Raw genomic sequence first — 23,203 nt, 5'->3', positions numbered from 1 at the left:
GCAATCACTTTTCACAAACTCTTGATACATCATTGTTTGGATTTACTTTATGTTGAGGAAGACACAGAAAGCTGAGACATGACCTCAGTGGAAATAGAGGTCTAGAAATCTGCTGTCATAATATCCAAAGGCTTCCTTGTAAGTAACTAAGGAAGTAGACAGAAATGTTATAGACTTGAGTGTTTCATTCAAAATTATATGTTGAAAATTTTTTTCTTCAGTGTCCTTTGTAAGCAGAATCTTTGAGAATCAATTACTTTATCGTGAGCATGATTATAGAGGAAATTTTGTGATAAGACCATTGCCTTTGTAAAAGACAAACATAAGGTTTTTTTGTTTATCTATGCACCAAGGAAAGGCACGGAGTACAATGCTCATCAGGAAACTGACCATCCTTTTCTACTGATTTCACAATTCTATCCTCTAGAACATTCTGAGTTCTTAGTTTAAATACTCAGCTATACTATTTTATTATTGTCATTCATTTCCCAGTTAGTCTTAATTAGCAACTTGAGTGACAGAGTTGTTTGTGAGAAAAACCCTGATTGGAAAATGGCCAATCTGAATACCCTGAATACAATCATTCGGTTGTATGCTTAATATCGGGTGTACACTTAATAAATCTCTCTTTCTCTCTGACTGAGATCAGAGTTGGTGTAGTTTCTGAAGCAATTCCAGGACCTCAACACAAGGAGGATATAAGGTTCATTGTTGATGGTAATTAAACAAATATTAAGAAGTAATGATAAAGCTAAGAAGTGCAAGCTGACAGGAACTGGTTATAGCTGTCTCATGAAAGACACAGCCAGAGCATATCAAATACAGAAGTGAATGCTAGCAGCAAGCCACTGAACTGAGAACAGGAGCCCCATTGAAGGGATTAGAGAAAGGACTGAAAGAGGTGAAGGGTCTTGCAACCCCATAAGAACAACAATGCCAATCAACCAGAGCTCCCAGGGACTAAATCACTACCCAAAGACTGTACACGGACTGACCCATGACTCCAACTGCATAATTAGCAAAGGATGGCACTGTTGGGAACCAAAGGAAGGAGAAGCCCTTGGTCCTGCCAAGGTTGGAACCCCAGTGTAGGTGAATGTCAGGGGGGCGGTAAGGGGGTTTAGATGGGGAGGGGAACATCCTTATAGAAGAAGGGGGAGGGGAAATGGGGGCTTATGTCCAGTAAACCTGAAAAGGGAATAACATTTGAATTGTAAATAAGAAAGTATCCAAAAAAGAAAAAAAAGTGAGAGGTAAAGGCAAAAAAAAAATAAAGAAGAAGAAGAAGAAGAAGAAGAAGAAGAAGAAGAAGAAGAAGAAGAAGAAGAAGAAGAAATGATATGCCAGAAGTTATTTATAAGGCCTGATTGTATTAACATGTTTGAAATGTGTTAGTTTTTTAAGTTAGACATTTCAAGGGTTGGACATTTCTTAAAATTCCCTAAAGCTGTTCATCACCCTATGCTTTGAAACATATTTTAATAAATTTGGGAGTGAATCAAATAATACCTGCCAGAAATAGAGAAATTAACATAAAGTTAGAGTAACTCTTGGAATATAAACCACTAAGAATGTGACTTTTCACATTTTCATAGGAAGTAGATGTAACATTAGGGAAAAACCAATCAAACAAACAGAAAGAAAAACCAAAAACACTACAGCTAAGCAAAGAAAGACCCCATCATTCTTGTTTTTGAAATGATCTTAATCTGAGGCCTTTTAAAAGAAGTTATATACTTTACATTTTATTGGTTTTCTTCTTGAAAAGAAGCATATTTAAGTAGGTTGTTATAGTCAAGAGAATAAATTTACATATGCAAATGAACAATGCTCATTAACATTTCAGTATTAAATGAATTAGAGTGATTATAAAAGATGGAGTCATGCGACAAACACATAATCACAGATATTAACTATATGCTATGACAAGGGAATTTTTCATTTCTAAATATTTACTGAAAGGTTTTAGATATTAATGTTTAGCATATATATTACCTATTTTATTCTATACATGGTATTGATACCTGCAATAGTGTCACTATTATAGTAAAAGAATGTACACTTCTGAGCAAATAATTAAACAATAAAGCAAATAACTACTATTAAATAAAATACGAAAAATAGAAAATATTAAATCATTCTGAAACTGAGCTATAAGACTATCTATGTTTATCTAACTTCAGAATATGTCAGATATTACTACATAAATTGACAGTGCCAAAGAAATTGTATTTGCAATTGTTCATATATCAACCATGTATTATAAATTAAATGAAGGGTCCTTAAAATCAAAATCATGAATATTTCTTACTCTGCATTGCTACCAAGTAACTGTGGTAAGTTCATCTCAAAACAATTAAGTCTAATTATTATTTAATATATAAGATCTGGTCATAGAAGTTAATGACATCCCAATAGGAATGAGACATACCATATAATTGGGGAGTATTGCATTAAAACACATACCATGATCCTGCTATCTGCTTTGTTTTCTCAATTAGAACTTTAGTTCAACTCTGGCTTCAGAGTAAGGCGACACCTTTGAAACATAGCAAATGAACAGGCAGAATGCCAAGAAATGGGCTTAAGTTAAAACACAAAGGGGTTTAAGGGGAAAGAAGCACTCTTAGTTTAATGCTATTGTAGTAAACCACACAGGTTTCAAATTAAAACTGGCTTGATTCTTTTAACTGCCTCTTGGCACTGTTACATTGTAGATGTTTGGTTTAGGAGAAAAACCTTTGTGGTAACTTCTTGTTATACTTTGTAATGTTTATGTTTTCATAATCTTTACTCAATTCTTGATGCAAAGGTGGATATAAAACTATGGCAGACATATGTACTGTAAGAGTAGTCAATTAAGACAGTCACTTTTATGGCCTCTCGTGTACTATAAAGATTATTAGTATAAATCTTTGTTACTTATAACATCTTATCTAATTTTGATTGATTTCAGTTGTTCTGTACTGTGTTTTGTGATCTTTGTTTTAAATTAAGGTGATTACATGGCAAAGTTATTTTACTATCTGATTTTATAGTCTTTTGCTATAACAGTAGGCACACGTGTGCTTATTTATTAGAAATTAGCAACCTTGAACCTTCTGTAGTTAGATAAACACCCTATCTAATTTAGCAAGGCTGATTTAAGTAGTCCAAGCTAGAACTTATAGTGATTCTCTTGTCACAGCCTCTAAAGCATGGGTATTGGCTGGAGTGTGTGTGTGTGTGTGTGTGTGTGTGTGTGTGTGTGTGTGTGTGTGTGCATCAACTTGACACAACCCAGAGTAATCAGAGAGGAAAGAGTCTCTGTCGAGAAAAACCTCCATGAGATCGAGATGTAAGGCATTTTCTCAATTAGTGATTAATGAGGGAGGGACAAGCCTACTGTGGTTGATACCATCCTAGGCCTGGTAATCCTGGGTTCTATAACAAAGCAGTCTAAGCAAGCCATGGGAAGCAAAACATTAAGTTACACCCCTTACTGGCCTCTGCATATACTCCTGCCCCCACATTCTACCCCTGCTTAATTTCATGTTCTGACGTCGTTCAATGATGGACTATAATCTGGAAGTGTAAAGCTTTCTTCCACAACTTGGTTTTGGGTCATGTTGTTTTGCCTCAGCAAAAACACTAAAACACAAAATCCTAAGACAGGATGTGAGTTACCGCACATAACTACTTTCATTTTTTAACCTGTATTACAAATACAATATAAGGTGGTTCTATGTATATTATGATGTCAAATATTAATCCCATCATAGTCTATTTCCATTGGTTTATTAGAATTTAAATGTCTAGAAAAAAATCAAGGACAATTATCTATTCCCCACTCTCCCCAAAGAAAATGATAAGGTGACTCTGTAGACAATAAGGGAAAGTCAGATAGATCTTAAAAGAAACGAAACCAAAACCAATCCAAAACAAAACTTCCGTCCTTTATCTCATGTGTTTGCCTGCCTTTCTCTCTCTCTTTCTTTCTTTCTTTCTTTCTTTCTTTCTTTCTTTCTTTCTTTCTTTCTTCCTTCCTACTTCCTTCCTTCCTTTCTTTCTTTCTTTCTTTCTTTCTTTCTTTCTTTCTTTCTCTGGTCCATAAAATGTGACAAGTCCAGAATGGCACAGATGATTGGAAGGAGTCAGCCTATGTAAGAAACAATGAGGGCAAACCTATGTAGTTTTCAGAAATGGCAATGGCATAGCTCTGTGTAAAATACCACAGAAATGTCAAACAAACTCAGACATTTGCTTACACTGGGTACATATAAGCCAACACAGCAAAGCTCTAAATGAATGCTAAAGACAGCAACAAAAAAAATCTTGTGGTAATTATTAGCTTCAAAAATTCTCATATTTTTACAAAATACTCAGAGTTTGCAGATACCATATTTACAGTATCTATGAAACAGTTCATTATTATCTTTAAATTTAATGAACCGAAAAGTATAGCCAATCCCAAAGGGAAAAGAAAATTAACAGATGTGAACCTGAAAATGAACCAAATGTTTAATTCATTGCCATTTGTTTAGACCTGATATTTTGGACAAGCTTTATGTGTGTGGTAGATGGTAGGAAAAATGAACTACATAAAGGGTCCAAGAAAATTTCAAAGGAAAAATACTAATTTTATAATACAGAACAGGATCAAAAATTTAAAACAAAAATTAAATACTATCTGAAACAGAACAAAAAAGTCACAGCATTGCCTCAATAGCATGGAATTGATTACTGGCTTGAGTCACTTAATGTCAAACTCATCTATTTCTCTACCAATATACTACAGTTAACAGGGACGGTGATAACTCTAGATGTTTTCATTGTACAGAATTGTTTTTAGATATCCTGCCCAGGGGGTTTGTTTGTTTGTTTGTTTGTTTTGTCATTTTTTTCCATAGGAAGTTAATAATTGTTCTTTCCATCTGTAAGCAACTCACTAACAAAATCTTCAACCAAAAATGTCTCCTGCCTACAGTACGTGCTGTTGTGGATTGACTCTAATGCTATTTGTGTTATTTTGACTCCCCAAATCACAGGAGAACCTGCATGTCTGCCTGTAATGTGCTGAGCGTCCCTGCCCCCAATTGGCTCTAATTGGTAAATAAAGTTGCTGGTGGCCAGTGGTTGGGCAGAGGGACAGAAGTGGGACTTTAGATTTCCCTAGGCATGGGAACAACAGAGAAAAGGATTTGGAATAGTCATTGCTGGGGAAGGAGAAGGTCCTGGCCTGAGCATTGGAGCACAGAGAGACAGAGAGAAGGCCAACATTTAAGAGTAAGGGATTGTGATCCCAGGGGCCCCTCCCCAGTTTAGGTCTGGGATACCAAAGATGGACATAGATTTTAGTACATAATTAGTCAGGAGTATCAGAGGGAGGTGTTAACAACTTGAAGGTTTGGGAGTACCCCAACCATTGAGCTGATTAGGGCACAATAAAAATTAAGGCCGTGTGTGTGTGTGTGTGTGTGTGTGTGTGTGTGTGTGTGTTCCATTTAAGAATCCAGAGCATTTGGGCATGCAGCAGGGAACACATGCAGCCACAGCTGGAGATTAGAGAGGATTTACAACCTCTGCTTCTCCATTAGGTCCAGGGAGCCTCTTATTTCCCTGGTCTCTGGGACTTCGTAGTGGCCACTCCAGTTCCCCATCCCCCAGTGCTTTCTATTTGATTTTCTAACCCTCTGTAGTTCTCTCCTGTCCCTCAATCTCTCTGATCCTGCACTCACTCTTTCCCTTCCTCTCCTCTCTCTTTAGCAGAACTACACAAAAAAGGGGAGATAAAACCTGCTGAGACCACCTTCAGTAGATAGGCAAGGTCCTCAAGTCAGGGATGGGGCCACCCACCAAAAAGGAAAGAGGGAAAAATTGGAACAGAGACTGAAGTAAAGGCCATTCAGAGACTGCTCCATTCATCCCATCTGCAGACACCAAACTCCAATGCTATTGCAGATGCAGATACAGCCAATCATCAGACTGAGGCCAGGGACCCCAAGGAAAGTGCTAGGGGAAGGACTGAAGGAGCTGAAGGAAATTACAACCCCATTCAAAGAACAATATCAACTAACTGGACCACCCAGAGCTCCCAGAGACTAAACCACCAACCAAATATATACATGGAGGAATCCATGGCTTCAGATACATAGGTAGCAAAGGATGGTCTATCTGACATTAAAGGGAGGGGAGGCCCTTGGCCCTGTGGAGGTTTGATGCCCCAGGGCAGGGGATACTAGAGCAATAGCACAGGAATGGATGTAGGAGCACGCTTATGCAGGCTTAGGGTATGGGAGAGAGGGAATATGTGATGGGGGATTGTGCAGGTATAACCAGGAATGTTGATATCATTTAAAATGTAAACAAGTACAATGATTAATAAAAGGAAAAAAAACCTACTACTTCAATGTCCAGGAGTCAAGAAGGAACATGATAGAGGGAATGGTCAACTAATGACTGGCCCAAATTGTGACTCATTCAAGGGGCAAGAACCAATCCCTGATACTCTGTTAAACTTTCAGATAGGATTCTAGCAAATGTTGGAGAGGCTCTACTCAGAAGTTTCACCCTGCAGCAAATGGAAACTGATGCAGAAACCCAGAGCCAAACATTAGATAGAGCTGGGCAGTCATCAGAAAGAGCTGGAGCAATGATTGAGGCATCCAAAAGCAACAGGGGCTCCACAAGAGGACCAACAGAGTCAAATGACATGTACTGTTGAGCGGTCCAAGAGCATGAACAACCAACAACAAAGAGTTAACATGCAATGGTCCTAGGAAGCCCTCACATATGTAGCAGATGAGCAGCTTGGTCTTCTTGTGAGTCCCAAGACAGCTGCAGCAGGGAGCTGTCCCTGAATTGGTTGGTTGCCCATGAATCCTTTTCCCCTAACTGGGATACCCTGTGTTGTCCCAGTGGGAGAGGATGTGTTTAGTTCCTGCAGTGATTTGATGTGCCAGGGTGGGGTGAATCCCAGGGGAGCCTCAGAGAAGGGGAAGAAGAAACAGGAGGATCTTGGGAGGGGGTCTGGGAGGAAGAGGTGCTAATATGGGAATATAAAGTGAATAAATGATTAATTAAAAAAGGGAAAATAAAAGAAATGCAAAGCACTTAGGAAAATGGAAGTAGGGTAGAGAAAGGAGGGATGCTTACACTCCAGAATCCATTATGATGTCACGGACTATCTACACAAGAACTTGCTTTTTTCTACAATTTGGCATCAAAAGTTACATTGTGGGCTTTTCTTGAACACGATCTGTTGTATGAAGCTGAGGTTGGGAGCACTAGAGTTATTCTCTGCCACTTGTACTGAATACCTACATAGTCTTGTCTTTTACTCCATAGGCACTGTGAAATCTTTTTAGAGTTCACATGCAGTTATTGAGAATGATGTAACATTCTTCCTCTTTAATAACATATATAGGATTCTGGGCCACAACCCAGCCTAGGGTAGAGTCAGTGCTCCAGACTCCCTCCCATACCAAGAGACAACTTGATTCCCAGGAAGTCCATCACAACCAGGGTTACAAGTAAAACACCCTTGCCCTAAATTCTGGCCTAACTGGGACCCCCTATGGGGCCCAGATGACTCAGAACTTATCCACCCTGCCAAACCCACATCATCCTTCTGGTCCATGAATGCACCCAGGAGCAGAATAGGTGCTCCAGCGCTCCCTTCCCCTTGTCTACATCCAGAGACCACCTGACTCCAAGCAAGTGCTTCATAACCATGTTTGCAGAGACAGCCTGACTCAAGGAGGTACGTCATAATCAGACTCACTGGAGGGAATAAATCCAGTCAGAGACAGCGAGGCCAGTTAACACCTGAGATAACCAGATGGTGAGAGAAAAGAGCAAGAACATAAGTAACAGAAACCAATGCCACTTGTCACCACTGGAACCTACCAAAGAAAGGCCTGGATAAGCTAACAAATGTAAAGAGCAAGATTGTGACCTAAAATTCTATGTTATGAAGATGATAGATGACCTTAAGGAGGTCATCTCTTAAAGAAACAGAGGAGAACACAGGTGAATGGTTAGAAACTCTGAAAGAGGAAACAAAGAAATCTCTTAAGGAATAAAGGAAAAGACAATCAAACAGATAAAGAAATTGGACAAAACCATCCAGGTTCTAAAAATGGAAATACAAACAATAAAGAAATCACAAAGAGAGGCAACACAGGAGACAGAAAACCTAGGGAAGAGATAAGAAGTTACAGATGCAAGCATCACTAACAGAAAGTAAGAGATAAAATGGAGACTCTCAGGCATAGAGGATACCATAGAAGAGATAGACACAGCAATCAAAAAAAGAGCAAAGTGCAAAAAGCTCCTAACCTAAAATATCCAGGTAATTCAGGACACGATGAAAAGACCAAACCTAAGAATAGGAATAGAAGAGGAAAAAGATTCCCAATGAAAAGGGTCAAGAAACATCTTCAACAAAATCATAGAAGACAACATCCCAAATGTAAAGGAAGAGATGGTCTTCATTAGAGAAGCCTACAGAACATCAAATAGACTAGACCAGAAAAGAAATTCCTCCTGTCACATAATAGTCAAAACACTAGATACACAGAGCAAAGAAACAATATTAAAAATGGTAGGGCAAAAAGGACAAGAAACATATAAAGGCAGACATATCAACATTACACCAGACTTCTCAATAAAAAAAAAAAAGAAACCAGAAGAGCCTGGTCAAATGTCATCTAGAGACTGTCCCACAGTGCAATCCATTCTATTTGCAGACACTAAAACTCAGACACTATTGTTGATGCCAAGATCTGCTTGCAGACAGGAGCCTGGTATGGCTATCCTTTTAAAGATTCTGCCATCACCTAACACAGAGGCAGATACTCAGCACCAACCATTGGACTGATCCTGGGATCTCAATGGAAGAGTTCCACTGAGTGAAGCAAAGGGAGAAGGAGATTAAGGCATTGCATCCTCCTAGGAAGAGCAAGAGTATAAACTAACTGGACCACTGAGAGATCCCAGGAATTAAACCACCAACCAAAGTGTATACATGGGCCAGTTCATGGGTGGTTGGATGGGGCAGAACCCTCTTAAAGGCATAGAGGAGAGGGATGGGATGGAGAGTTCATCGAGGGGAGTCTGGAAAGGGCATTAGAAATGTAAACAAATAAAATGATTAATAAATAAAAGAAAACATATGTAGAAAATTACTTCAAATCCCATGTTATGAATTAAGCTATTAGATGGTCAATTTGTGATAACCTTTAATCAAGTAGTTCCAGAATTCTACATAGTCTTGAATGCACCTAATCATGAAAATCATGCACAACATCTTTTATCAATTACTCTTTTAACAATAGTAATTTGCAGACAATAAGTACTTTTTTGATGAAATAAATGACTAACATATGTCACTGCATTCAATTTATAATACTGATGGAATTAATTCAATGAAATTAGGAATTACTGAAAACACGTCTATATAGTTAAGACAAATATAAACACATATAAACACACACACACACTGAGAGAGAGAGAGAGAGAGAGAGAGAGAGAGAGAGAGAGAGAGAGAAGAGGGAGGGAGGGAAGGAGTGAGGGAGACAGAGAGAGAGACAGAGGGAGGGAGGTTGGGGGAGTCTAAGGGCTTGTCACAATCAAGCATGGCTTTGTTTAGCTAGTATTTTCAGTTATATATTTCAAAAGATAGCTATGTACAGTGACGTTCCTAGATAACTGTTCCTTCAACTTCTGTGTGAAGCTATGCACTGAATAAGAAAAAAGGTGAACTTACTGTTCATTTTAATTTTTTTATATGCCTTATATTTTCTCAACCCACCTCAATGACTACAGTTACCACACATGCTGAGTATGACTTACATTCGATGTCAAGATGCATGCTTCTCTGGTGCCCGCCAATTCTACTCGCGGCCTCACAGTCATATCTTCCCGAATCTGACAACTTCACATCTCTGATGTGCAGTGAAGATCGGCCATGCTGCCCTTTAACTTCGATGCGGCCATCTGGGCTCTGTGCAGAATCATTCAGAAAAGAAAACAAAGGGGCGATTTCTTGTGATGATGAAAAATGGTCCCCAAATTCATTATGTTTATTATGTAAGCATGGCAATGAAAATACTCTGGTAACACATTTAGAATTGAAGAGTACAGTGACTGTACTCGCTTCTTCATGGCATGGCATTTTGTGTCTCATTTATCACAGTCACCTTCTAGGACATCCTTGATACATAAGGCATTCATTCACATATATTTTATCAACCACATTTTGTTATCTTTTTGCTACTATTTCTTGTAACTTTTATCCCTTTTATTGAAAATAGATTATTTTCTCATACAATGTATACTGATACAATTTCTTTTACTTCTACACTGCCCAGTTTCTCCCCACTTCCCCTCTCTTCCTAGCCCCTCTTAGTAAAAAAACAGGCACTAGGCTGTGGTGGTCCATACTTTTAGTCCAAGGACTCGGTAAGTATAGGTAGGTGGATCTCTGTTTCTTTGAGGCCAGCCTGTTCTACAGAGTAGGTTCCTGGACAACAAGAAGTACACAAAGAAACCCTGTCTTGAAAAACAAAATACAACAACAACCCAAAAGGAAAAAAGGAAGGAAAGAAGGAAGGAAGGAAGGAAGGAAGGAAGGAAGACGCAAGGAAGGCAAGAAAGAAGGAAAGAAGTAAACTAGGTTTCCAAATGGTAATAATAAAATATAACAAAATAAAACATTGGCTAAAATAAAAATTATCAACAGAAGGAAAAGAGCCCAAGCAAATGCATAAGCAAGAGACCCACTCGTTCACATACTCTGGGGTCCCTTAAAAGAACAAAATTGAAAACTATGATACGTTTGCAGAGGACCAGGTGCAGATCAAGACAATGCAGGCCTTGTGCTTGCTGCTTTGTTCTCTTTCGGATGATTTTTTATGTGGATAAATTTAAAATAAATGTCTCTGTATTTGTGAAATTTTATCATAGTAATTTTAGGATCATCAAAATTCAATTCATATCAAGATTTTTATGCAACATGAAATTGATTATGGGGTAGAGAAAGATACATTTTAGTTCTATAATTTTGTCAATGTATTATTATATAATCATATACTGAGAGATTGCTTAGAATTTGCCTTCTACCAAAAAAAAAAAAGTATTCTTAAAGAACTTTGATAATGACTTCTGCACCCAAAATATATTTTCTAACTCATGCATAATAGTAAAATGAAGTTTAAGAAAATAAGACAATCTCTCACCAAACTAATTAAGTGGAAGAAAAGAAGAACATCAAAAATGAGAATTCATGGGGGCTGGGGATTTAGCTCAGTGGTAGAGCGCTTGCCTAGCAAGCGCAAGGCCCTGGGTTCGGTCCCCAGCTCCGGAAAAAAAAAAGAGAATTCATGAAACTTAAAAAAGATTGAGATATCTAAAAAAAAATCACAAATTTCTTATACAAGAAATTCCTTCATGGTTTTCATGGTTCCCACAATTACCTGTTTCAGGCTGCTCTTTATTTTTTTTTGTTGGATATTTTATCAATTTACATTTCAAGTGTTTTCCCCTTTCCTGATTTCCCCTCAAAAAACCACACTATCCCATCCACCCTCTCTTCTATAAGGTGCCCACTTTCAACTCACTGCCTTAGCATTCCCTACAATGGGGAATCTAGACTTCCCATTGATGGCCTGCAAGGCCAGTCTCTGCCACATATGCAGCTCAAGCCATGGGTCCCTCCATGTGTACTCTTTGGTTGGTGGTTTAATCCATGAGACCTCTGCAGGTTCTGGTTGATATTGTTGTTCTTCCTATGGTTGCAAACCCCCTCAGTTCCTTCAGTCCTTTCTCTAACTCATCCATTGGGAATCCCATACTCAGTCCAACAGTTGGCTATGAGTGTCCACCTTTGTATTTATCATGCTCTGGCAGAGTCTCTCAGGAGACAGCTATATCAGGCTCCTGTCAGCAAACACTTCTTGGCATCCACAATAGTGTCTGGGTTTGGTGTCCGTATATGGGATAGATCATCCAGGTCTCTGGATGGCCTTTCTTTCAGTCTCTGAACCACACTTTAGAAAGGAGACATTCTGGGTTAAAAATTTGGAGATGAGTGGGTGGCCCCATCCCCCAATAAGGGGCTTTGTCTAACCTCTGGATATAGTCTCTCCACTTTGTTGGGCATTTCAGCTAATCTCATCTTGTCGGGTTCTGAGAACCTCTTTGTTTTCCTGGCATCTGGGACTTGCTGGTGACTCTCCCCAGTTCCCCATCCCCATTGTTACATACCTCAGTTTAGATTCATGACCCTCTGTATATCATCACTGTCTTCTCCCATACCTGATCCTGTCCCCCTTTCCCCTCATCCCCCTCCTTTCTTCCTTTCATGTCCCTCCCACCCTCAACCTCCTGTGAGTATTTTGTTCACCTTTCTAAGAAGGACTGAAGCATTCACATTTTGGACTTTCCTCTTCTTGAGCTTCATATGGTCTGTCAGTTGTATCTTGGGTATTGTGAGATTTTGGGTTAACATCCACTTATCAATGAATGCATACCATGTGTGTTCTTTTGTGATTGGGTTACCTAACTCAGTGTGATAATTTCTAGTTCCATCCATTTGCCTAAGAATTTCATAAAGTCATTGTTTTTAATACTCCACTGTGAAAACATACCACATTTTCTTAATCCATTCCTCTGTTGAAGGACATTGGGGTTCTTTCCATCTTCTGGCTATTATAAATAAGGATGCTATGAACAGAGTGGAGCATATGTCTTTGTTGTATGTTGGAGCATCTTTTGGGTATATGTCCAGGAGTGATATAGCTGGGTTCGCAGGTAGTACTATGTCCAATTCTCTGAGGAATCTCCAGACTGATTTCTAGAGTGGTTGTACCAGCTTGCAATCCTGCCAACAATGGAGAAGTGTTCCTCTTTCTCCACATCTTAGCCAGCATCTGTTGTCACCTAAGTTTTTGATCTTAGCCATTCTGATAGGTGTGAGGTGGAATCTCACGGTTGTTTTGATTTGCATTTCCAAATGACTAAGGATGTGAAACATGTCTTTAAGTGCTTCACATCCACTTGATATTCCTCAGTTGAGAATTCTTTGTTTAGTTCTGTACCCCATTTTTTGTATATATTGGATATTAGCCCTCTATCAGATGTAGGATTGGTAAAAAGTCTTTTCCCAGTCTGTTGGTTGCAGTTTTGTCCTATGGACAGTGTCTTCTGCAGACTACTCTTTAGACTCTCCAAGCAGACTCTGACTTTGGAGCAACCCTGGAGGCTTTTGACATGCCCTAAAGCTTTTCAGTCATCATACTCCACTTATGATGTCTTAGCAACCTTTCAAACATGTAAATTTCTTATTATTTGTACACCCCCCCAAAAAAAAACTTCTCCTGTGTGGATCTCCAGAAGCAGCTTTCTTAGTTCAAGGGCATCAGCATTTGATACATATCAAATGCATTGGAATCAGAAGGATTATACTTAATCTTCACTTTGTTTTGAGATAAAGTCCTCAATGCAGCCCAGCCTTCACTCAAATTTCTGGAACTGCTGCCTCTCTTGCTGATGCAAATGCAAGGATATTCCCCTTACCCAGCATTTGTACAGGTCTGGAATTTTCTCCTCCAGATAGGGAGATTTGAATTTCTTTCCATCATAGGAACTTTTGGCGTACCCTATCCAGTATACTTGGCCTTAGATAAGTTTGGAAATTTAATTATTAATGCATTTTCTAAATGTAGACTTATCTGAGGCTGTCACCTTTCTCAGCCATCTGCTTCCCTTCCCAGGAACTTTGTTTCAGTCAGTCAATCCTGCACTCACACAGCTGCTCAATCTCTCCTCGTACCTCTTCAAGGGATATTTATATGTCTCTTGATTTAAGAGGGAACAGGCACATTCTTTTAGCTGAACATTACTCAGAGAGACTTTCAAACTGTGCAAAACACACGGATATATTTCTTATGTTTTTCTGACCAAAACCATATCAAATGCAGAAAGCATTTCTCATGCTCTTAAGAATATATTTTCTCAGCATTTTTTATTTTCATAATAACTTCATGAATATTTCATCCCACCTTGCCTGTATAACTGCAAATATCATCACTTACCAAGTACACTCCACTCCTTTAGCCCGACAGCTAAGGACCTCAAGTGTTACCACCTTTGTGTTCGAGCACATTTTACAATTTGAATACCATCTACTCAAATTATTTCAAATTCCCTTTACTGTCCTGAATAGCATGTGCTTTCTCTAAGACCCCAAGGTCCTTGTCTCAAAGTGTTTCTCCTTTATTGCTTCTAGCACCCATATTTATACTGAAAGATTCCCCTATCATTTAATTTATTTGACCAGATATTGCTTACTAATCAAGACAGCACTTTTGAACTCTATGTTTTGTTTTGGGCCAATGCTTTGCTATTTTCCAGTCTACTGAACCTATAACATACAATAAAGCTACTAGTGAATAAATGTGAGAAATTTCAGTTCTGTTTTATAGCCATATACCATAGAACAGTGCCTGTAATAGAAAAATATATTTTGATATGTTTGGAAACAAACTAAGTGGTCATAAAATTTACAACTGGGTAAATAGAAGGATAGTTCTGTTATTTATTATTGGTTAAAAACTTGCATTGGACTTTAGTTGAATGGAGCAACATGTTATGTTGGTAACAACACAAATAATGTAGCTGGAGACTTCATGAAACTGGAGAGAGCACTGGGTACTCTCCAAGATGACCCAAGTTGAAGTCACAGGGCTGACATTACTACTCACAACTGTCTGTAACTCCAGTCCCAGGAGACCTAACAATCTTTTTTGGCACCCATGATTACCGCATGCACATGGTATATAGACAAATTTAGGACAAACAAATACCTTATTCTATTACTGCATTACATTCTTAATTAAATTATTGAAAAGTGGCTTTTAGATTTTAATTATTCCCCACAGTTAAACACATTATCTTTTTATAACCCACACTAGTTCATATAGAATTTGACTTAAGAAATATTTACTATATGCTAAATTAACATCAACCAATCAAATTGTAAAAATCTTGATTTTCAACATTACTATAAAGGCATACTACACATTTAATAAGAAAAAACTTCAAAAATATATGATTCACTGAATACTAAGTCATTTTTAGAATTAACTTAGACACTTTAAAGTTCACTATGGGACTCTAACTAGAAAATCAAAGTCATTACTTCCTATATCTGACATTCCAAAGGACATCTCTTCTTTGTAATACAAAAAGGCATTACACAAATCTAAAAGAAAATTCATTTATATCTTGGCTTTGATTCAACGCTGCCTGAAGATTCATTTAAGACATCTGATATTTGATTGTGACAGGTTAATGGGCATTTTAGCTCCTATCTAGTTCTTCCAGGTCTACCACTGAATTGAGTAAGATGATTAGAAAGCAAAGTGTCTCCCTGAACATTATCATTTTTGTCCTTCACAGAAATGAAATTCCTGTACTTTGATTCAATCTTTGCCTTTCCAGAAGGTCACTTTAAAAGAGGCTTATTGTGTAATAGTTCAATAATTATATAAAACTTTTATACATAGAGCTTACAGTTACTTCAACAGTCCATTATTGAACAACCAGAGAATAACTAACATCCTGATTTAGTTAAAAATCCACTATTTTCAATAATTGTTACTGTAAATCAACTAAAACGATGAAAAGTACTCTCTTCTACAAAAAAATTAAACACAAACCAGACATACATGTTATAATCATTGTGTTGCATAGAGGGTATCTGACACGACAGATATCCCACTTTTGTCCTGTTTTATGTCATGTCTCTGAAAACTTTCAATGAATTTAGTCCTGTTTCTTTTATATAAAACTGTTTCTCTGTATGAATGTGCATTTATTTATTTATTGCCAAGGTCTTACTATAAAACCTAGTCTGACTTTTACTCTGGTTTCTCCTGGTTCAGCTTCCAATGTACTCTGATTACAGTTCTGAAGTCCTTTGAAATTTGAGAGCTCTATGAATCATTTCATCCATTCAACAACTCTGAGGTTTTTATTCACTTATTCTATGAAAAGCAGACTCTCCACATACAGTATTGAGAAAAATGTAATAGGCTTTATCACTAGTGACATTCCAGGTTAAGAATGAAAAAAAAATATTAATTCCTAAGAGTAATGAAAATTAACTTTACCACAGAGAATTCAAAGTAAATAAATCAAGGGCATGCAAGAGAACCCAAAGAATGTACCTGTACACATAAGACAATGAGCACATGAGGCCTATTCTTCTGATTCAGAGAGATACAAAGACTTTCTGCCCAGAGAACCCAGGAAAAATGAAGAAGACTGGACCCAATTATATAACCCTGCTGCTAGCCTCATTTCCAAATAGCGTTGCAACTCTATTGATGTCAATTAAACTTGGTTTCAAATATTTAGACATAAAGCAAAGCAGAACTGCTCAATACATCAGTAGGGATACACTCCAAGGCGTATGACCAATGAATTGTCTAATTTTTAAAAATTATATGAATATTTCATTAACTAGTTCTAGTAGGTGTACCATGAATTTTAAGTAGAAACTTTTTCTTTGTTCTGTTTAAGATCTCTGTATACTATTAGCATTAATTTTCCTTCCTCTTGGTTTTCTCGGTGCTTCTTAATTTACATTCTATTTTCCCTTTATGAAGTGACCTTTTGTGTAATTACTTTTCATGTTAGAATCATAAATATGTGTAATAAAGGATAGTACAGGCAATAAAAATGCCTAACATGACTTTTTCATGGGTCTAGCACCATTTCCTTGGCTCATATGCACAATCTTTTCTTTATATTTACAATCAATAGTTTACTGAAAGACATAAGAATCAAATATAAATGATTTCACATAGAACAAATGGCACTTCTCTGACACCACTCAAAGCCTTAAAAAAAGATAGCAGCTGTATGTCAATAATGTACGATCATAGAGTCCTCAATACCGTTTTCTGTATGCATTACGATTTCCACCTTGCCCTTGATGTTTATCTACGTAGTACAAAAGACATAGTGTAGACACTATTCCAGGTTCTGGGGACATGAAAGTAAGCACAGATAGCAAAGATATTAGACTCCCAGGCTACAAGTCTTAGAGAAAATGAGAGCAAATTGCAGTCCATATTAGTATAGATGATGTTCAGTATAACAGCTAAGGTGATTTGCAGATGGAAGGATTGCGCCATGTAGGTATTGTTGGTCTATACAGCAAGAAAACAATACTAATACTACATCAGCCATTGACTAAAAACACATAAAGAGAAACTGATGTTTCATGACAAAAATTGTCTCAACTTTGAGGATGATGGGCAAATGCACACTACTACCCCCAGATCTCTATATAGTTGCACATCCTCAAAGTCAGCCTGGACTAAGCAAGAGTTGGGAAAACGGCAAAGGGGTAAAAGGTACAAACCAACTTTTGAATGATGACGAAATGATTATTGAGCTGATGTAAGCTCCATAAAGAGGGCGAAATCCGTGTGAAGTGGAGTGGGTAAAAGAAGTAGCTTAGGACACAAAACTATGATAAAGAATTTACATAATGTTTAAGGAACTGTAATAGCCTCATGAAAGCTGACCAAATCATTAACCTTCATGAAAAAGCCAATCATTCTACATATCCCACCCATTAATAAACTGTAATAAAGGTACAACTATCCAAGTGCTGCTGAGGACATGGAGATATTGGATCGAGCATACATTTCCCCTGAGCATGTAAAATAGTGCAGGCATGTCAGGTAAGGACTGTGTCTTAAACATGTACACAAACACTGGTGATGAGTTTTCATCTATACCAGCATGATTACAAAACCCAAAATGAAAAATAAAGCTTTATATATTTTCTGGCTAACAATCAATTTAATAAAATATTTATCCATGAAAAGAAATGACTATACCTACCTCAAGATGGATAGTGCAAAACTATTTGCCCAAGTGGGAAAATGCAGTACAAATGTCATATATTGGAGGACTCTTCGATTTGAAATATCACTAATAGTCGATTTGACAAACCATCACAATGGTTTGTGGGACTCTGGTAAGAACGGTAAATAGAGGGGAGAAACACCCCTTTGATTACATTGTTAATCAGGGCTCACTGTTAACCTGTTTATCAGGAAATTCTAAAAATTTAGATCACATTAGGGTTATAAATGTATGTTATGTTAGCTTTGTATAAATGAAAGTTTTGAAAAGTACAGTTCAGGGGAAGGAGTTTGAGTGTTACAAACATGAAAGAATACACGGAATATTTTACACAAAAGAGTAAGCTAGATTCACTTGTAATGTGCAAAGATCACTCATGATGTTTGGTGAAGGAGAAAAAACCTACGTAGCTAATGATTGTGATTTCTGAAATTCTCCAAATTCAATGTGCTAAAATTCAATATACAAAGTTAGCAATATTAGGATTGACTTTTTGTTGCTGCTAAGTTTCTTAGCAAAGGATTCTTGACTATGATTAGTGAGTGTCTCAGAGCACAGCAAACTCTGCATTACAGGAGTAGAAAGATTTTAAGATCAGTGGGAATGGAAAACAACAGGGAAAGAAGTCCTTCTCTGCAGGACTGACACATTTAGGAACTCACTGAGACTGTGGTAGCCTGGCATGAACACCTCATTTAGCCGCAGGCCCTTGATGTATGAAGCAGTAGCTGATCAACACCAAGCCTACTCAGTGGTATTTTTTAAATGTTTATGTCTCATGATTCTTTGTGTGGATACTTTTTAAATTGTATTATTTTATTTTTAACCTTACAGGTCTTTTGCTCATATAGTATGGTTTCTTGTTTTATATTTTGTGCAATTTATATAAATATGCAAAAGTATGTGTCTCTGTAGCTATATGTGCGCATATGCCTTTTCTTTGGCTATTTGTTTGTTTTTTTTAAAGATTTATTTATTTATTTTGTATATGAGTACACTGTAGCTGTCTTCAGATACACCAGAAGAGCATCAGATCTCATTACAGATGGTTGTGAGTCACCATGTGGTTGCTGGGATTTGAACTCAGGACCTCTGGAACAGCAGTCGGTGCTCTTAACCACTGAGCCATCTCTCCAGCCCTATTTGTTTGTTTTTATCTTGCTTTAGTTTTATTTTATTTTTGCAGATGTTTTTTATTTTGTTAGATATTTTCTTTATTTACATTTCAAAAGTTATCTCCTTCCCTGGTTTCCCCTCTGAAACCTCCTATCCAATCCCCCCTCCCCTTGCTTCTATGTTTCAGAATGAGAGAAAAAGAACAAGAATGCCAATTTATGAGTTGAAGGTCAGCTTGGGAAAGAGGGAGTTTAGGTTCAGGCCCAGGATTGATAGGAATGGTAATTTCGGGGTGGGTTTCTACTTATCTATTTTACTGTCTGTGCATAAGAAAGGCAGGCAGATCTCTAAATTCATTTGCAATGGAAAAAAATGTGTTCCTTGTCTCTCTATGGCTCAAGCAGCTCAGGTCTTGGGATGCAGAGGGAGAGAGAAACAGAGATGACAGACACAGAGACAGAGACAGGGAGACAGAGACTGAGAGAGGAGGCAGTTTACTGGGATAGTTTTACAGACACAGTTTACAGATGATGACAGAATGAGCCAGAGCATGAGACAGAGCTTAAAAATTAAAATGGATAGCAGTTAGTTATGAGCCCAAGCAGAGTAGAAGCCCAGAGAAGCCTGTTAGAGTTAGCAGATTGGAGAGGACTTTGGGCCAGAACACCTAAGAGGAAGAAAAGGAGGAGGGGGAGGAGGAAAAGAAAGAGCAAGAGGAGGAAGAGGAAGAAGAGGTTACTCTGAGACAAGATGGACTATTAGGATGCACTACAAACATGGGGCCAAAGGAAGTTCACAGTGAGTGCATACATGAAACAGAGGAAGACTCAGTTGGCAACTAATGGGACAATTATTGGGTTATTAATTTCCTAGATGGGTTAGACTAGATCAGAACCTTCAGAGCACAGTGCCAGAAGCTTATAAATAAAACACCAGGTTTTCATGTCTACTTTTTGGGAGCTAATTAAGAAAGAATTGGGTAGAAACTCCCCGTAACATAACAACAGCAGTCTTATTGATGATGGTAGCAGTCTGCCAGGCAATTTTCCTAAATATTTTGCCCTTGCTATATATAAGGTCAAATAAAATACAGAGTCCCTTTCCCTTTTTCTGTGACTATAAACTATCTCTCTCTCTCTCTCTTTCTCTCTCTCTCTCTCTCTCCACATTTTTGAGAGAGTTAAAAAAGTAACATAAATTGGCACTCATTCTAAAATTATAAAGTCATACTCTCAAGTAAAAAAAAAAGATTTCCTAGTTTCTTATTTATTTCACTTTTTATTTTGAATTGATACTGTAAACATTAAAGTAATTGCAATACATAAATCTAATTAAACTCCAGCTTTAGTAGGTCTGACACTCTCTTCTCAGTTCCACAGGAACCTAACCTTCATACTCACACCCTACTACACACGCACACATACACACAAATACACACACAAACACAAACACACACACATACACACACATATACAAATATATGCAATTAAAAAAGTAAAATCTTTTAAAGCTAGAAAGCAACCTAAATGTTACTTATTAAATTCATCAATATATAAGATTACTAAATAATTATATTGAAATCTGAATGTTATTAATCATCATATATGTGAAAATCAAAGCTACGGTTATTATCTCTCAAAGTGTGGTCAATAGCAAATAATAAATTCCACAGTGTATTGGTAATTATGTGTAATAATCATTCCTTGTATTCATATGTTGGAAAGAAGTGCAAAATATTCTCCTTCAAAATATAAAGAGGCCCAGCACTGCTTAAAATCTCAGAAGAAAAGGAACTTAGTATGTTGATGAGCATAAATGCATCCATGTTTATTTTAACACTATGGCCATAAAAAGAATTTGTAAATACTGCAAGTGTCCATCACTGGTAAACAGATGACAAAAACATATGCATGTTGATACGCATGTACTACTGTTCCTACACATAAAAGGTAGAAGTACTGTCAATTATAACAAGTATAAAATGATCTGTTTATATGATGATTCAGTAAAATAGATGTTACAGAATTTGGTGGTGAAATCTTGCTATCCAGAGGCTGAGAGGTTAGGAACAGTGACATGAAATTTGCTTGATCATTGGACAATGAAAATAATTTTATTACATGGTAGTACTTCTGACTCAGTATTAAATAGTCTGCTGTAATATATAATTACAGTGCACCTATAGTTTTCAGGCAAGAACATTATTTTAAGGGTGCTTTTATTACAAAGTGATAATTAATATTTGAGGTTGGCAGTACATTTACTATGGCTTGCATAGTGCAGAATGTATTGGTAACATTGCATATCACCATATAGTTCCATATGTTAGACCTATTTAATATATCAGTAAATTAAATTTCAAATAAAATAACTTGAAAAACAAAAGTTTAGATGAAGACAAGTATTCCTATAGCACACAGAAGAATGCTGTTAATTTTATGAAAGTGTATTAAAAATTACATTACTTAGTGATAAAAATGATACAGTGTACTATCTTATGGTGGTGATCAAAGCAGCAGGAGCAGTTATTTCCTAGAATTTAGTAAAGAGTAGGTAAAGTCATAATAAACAATCTTTACCACCTTTTCATCTTTAGCTCCTAAAAATAGGGAGATGAACCACTTCTCAATCAACTATATATGAACATTATACATAAGACACAGTGTGTACCAAAATGAGACTTTAAATTATGCATAAAACAACTATCTATTCTTATTAATATTTATTTAAATTAATTCTTATTCATTAATACTTTTATATATTATTTATATATTTATATGGTTATTAAATGCACACATAGACATCCTCCAGTATTTGGTTTTTTTTTTCAGACATGACTGATTTATTTGACAAATACAAGTTTCACTTGTCAAAGTATATTCAGTGTCAGGGTTTGGGGTAATTATTTCGTTAGAAGCAGTCACAATTTATAGCTAATTGACCACGGGTAGTATCTAGAAGAAAGACAAAACTTTACAAACAACAATTACAACAACATGGTGTGTAGGGATTGATGATGACAAATAGCAGCAAGCAACTAGCTTATGGTCCTGAGGCACGAAGCATGCTCACACTAGCAGTGACCCTTACAGTACTGAGGCACGAAGCATGCTCACACTAATAGTGACCCTTATGGTCCTGAGGCACGAAGCATGCTCACACTAATAGTGACCCTTATAGTCCTGAGGCACGAAGCATGCTCACACTAGCAGTGACCCTTATAGTCCTGAGGCACGAAGCATGCTCACACTAGCAGTGACCCTTTAGTTCAACTGAACACACAGTCTGGACTGAGTTTGCATAAGACCCTAGGTTTTGGGAATATGGTGAAAATACACACAAGGAGACATCCTCCATCTCCTTAGCACGTACACTAACAGCATTTATAAAAGTGATACATGAGGCATAAAGCACTCTTCTAAGGCCATGGATGGAGACCTTTCTTCAGGTGAGACGACTGGGCTCCGATCCAGTCTGGTGAATGGGTTGGCAGGACAGAGTCTGCTAAGAAAATGTGGCATCTCAGCCACAGGAAAAGAGCTTCTGTCCTTCATGGCCATATATATATATATATATAAATGTGTGTATATATATATATATATATATATATATATATATATATATATATATATATAAATGTGTGTGTATATATATATATATATAAAGAAAGAAGTATTCGAATGTAAAATAATAAATTTTCTCTCACAGTTGATCCATTTAAAGAAAAGGATCAACAGAAAGTGACCATCGGTGAACATGAAAAAAAAAATGTTTATTTCAAACTAAGTTATCAAATCCCACATTGATTTTCCAGTTATAATAAACTTAAAACTTAATTGCAAATGTCCAAAAAGCCAATATAGTTTATTATTTTATCCATGGTTCAATCTTTAAATTGACTTACTTTGGTTGTTAAAAATATACTGTTTTGGAATGTATGTATAATTTATCTGAAGAATCTAACATTCAATCTGAAAACTATCATAATTAATACATTTGTAAAACTTAGTAGTCATAAAAATAATTTTGTTTGACATTTAGAAGACTCTCAAGAAAGCTAAATATAATGTGAAACTCTATTGTTATCACCATATTTCTATCATCAAAATGTAAGCTTTATTTAATTTATCTGAGTAAAATGTGCAGTATTCCATTAAAGGGG

General features: G+C 36.9%; 1 protein-coding gene across 3 annotated transcripts in view; it reads right to left on the bottom strand.

The window, feature by feature from the left end:
- Positions 1–23,203, bottom strand: part of Ncam2 (neural cell adhesion molecule 2) — a 487,041-nt gene that overhangs the window by 168,127 nt on the left and 295,711 nt on the right. For all 3 annotated transcript variants that reach the window (XM_039088218.2, XM_039088217.2, NM_203409.2), the window contains exon 9: positions 9,835–9,985. In XM_039088218.2, the coding sequence (XP_038944146.1) occupies positions 9,835–9,985 (151 nt within the window). The remainder of the gene's footprint in view (positions 1–9,834; positions 9,986–23,203) is intronic.

Source organism: Rattus norvegicus, chromosome 11, assembly GCF_036323735.1.
Source record: "Rattus norvegicus strain BN/NHsdMcwi chromosome 11, GRCr8, whole genome shotgun sequence".
Classification (NCBI taxonomy): Eukaryota; Metazoa; Chordata; class Mammalia; order Rodentia; family Muridae; genus Rattus; species Rattus norvegicus.
This window is presented reverse-complemented; position numbering and strand designations above follow the sequence as displayed.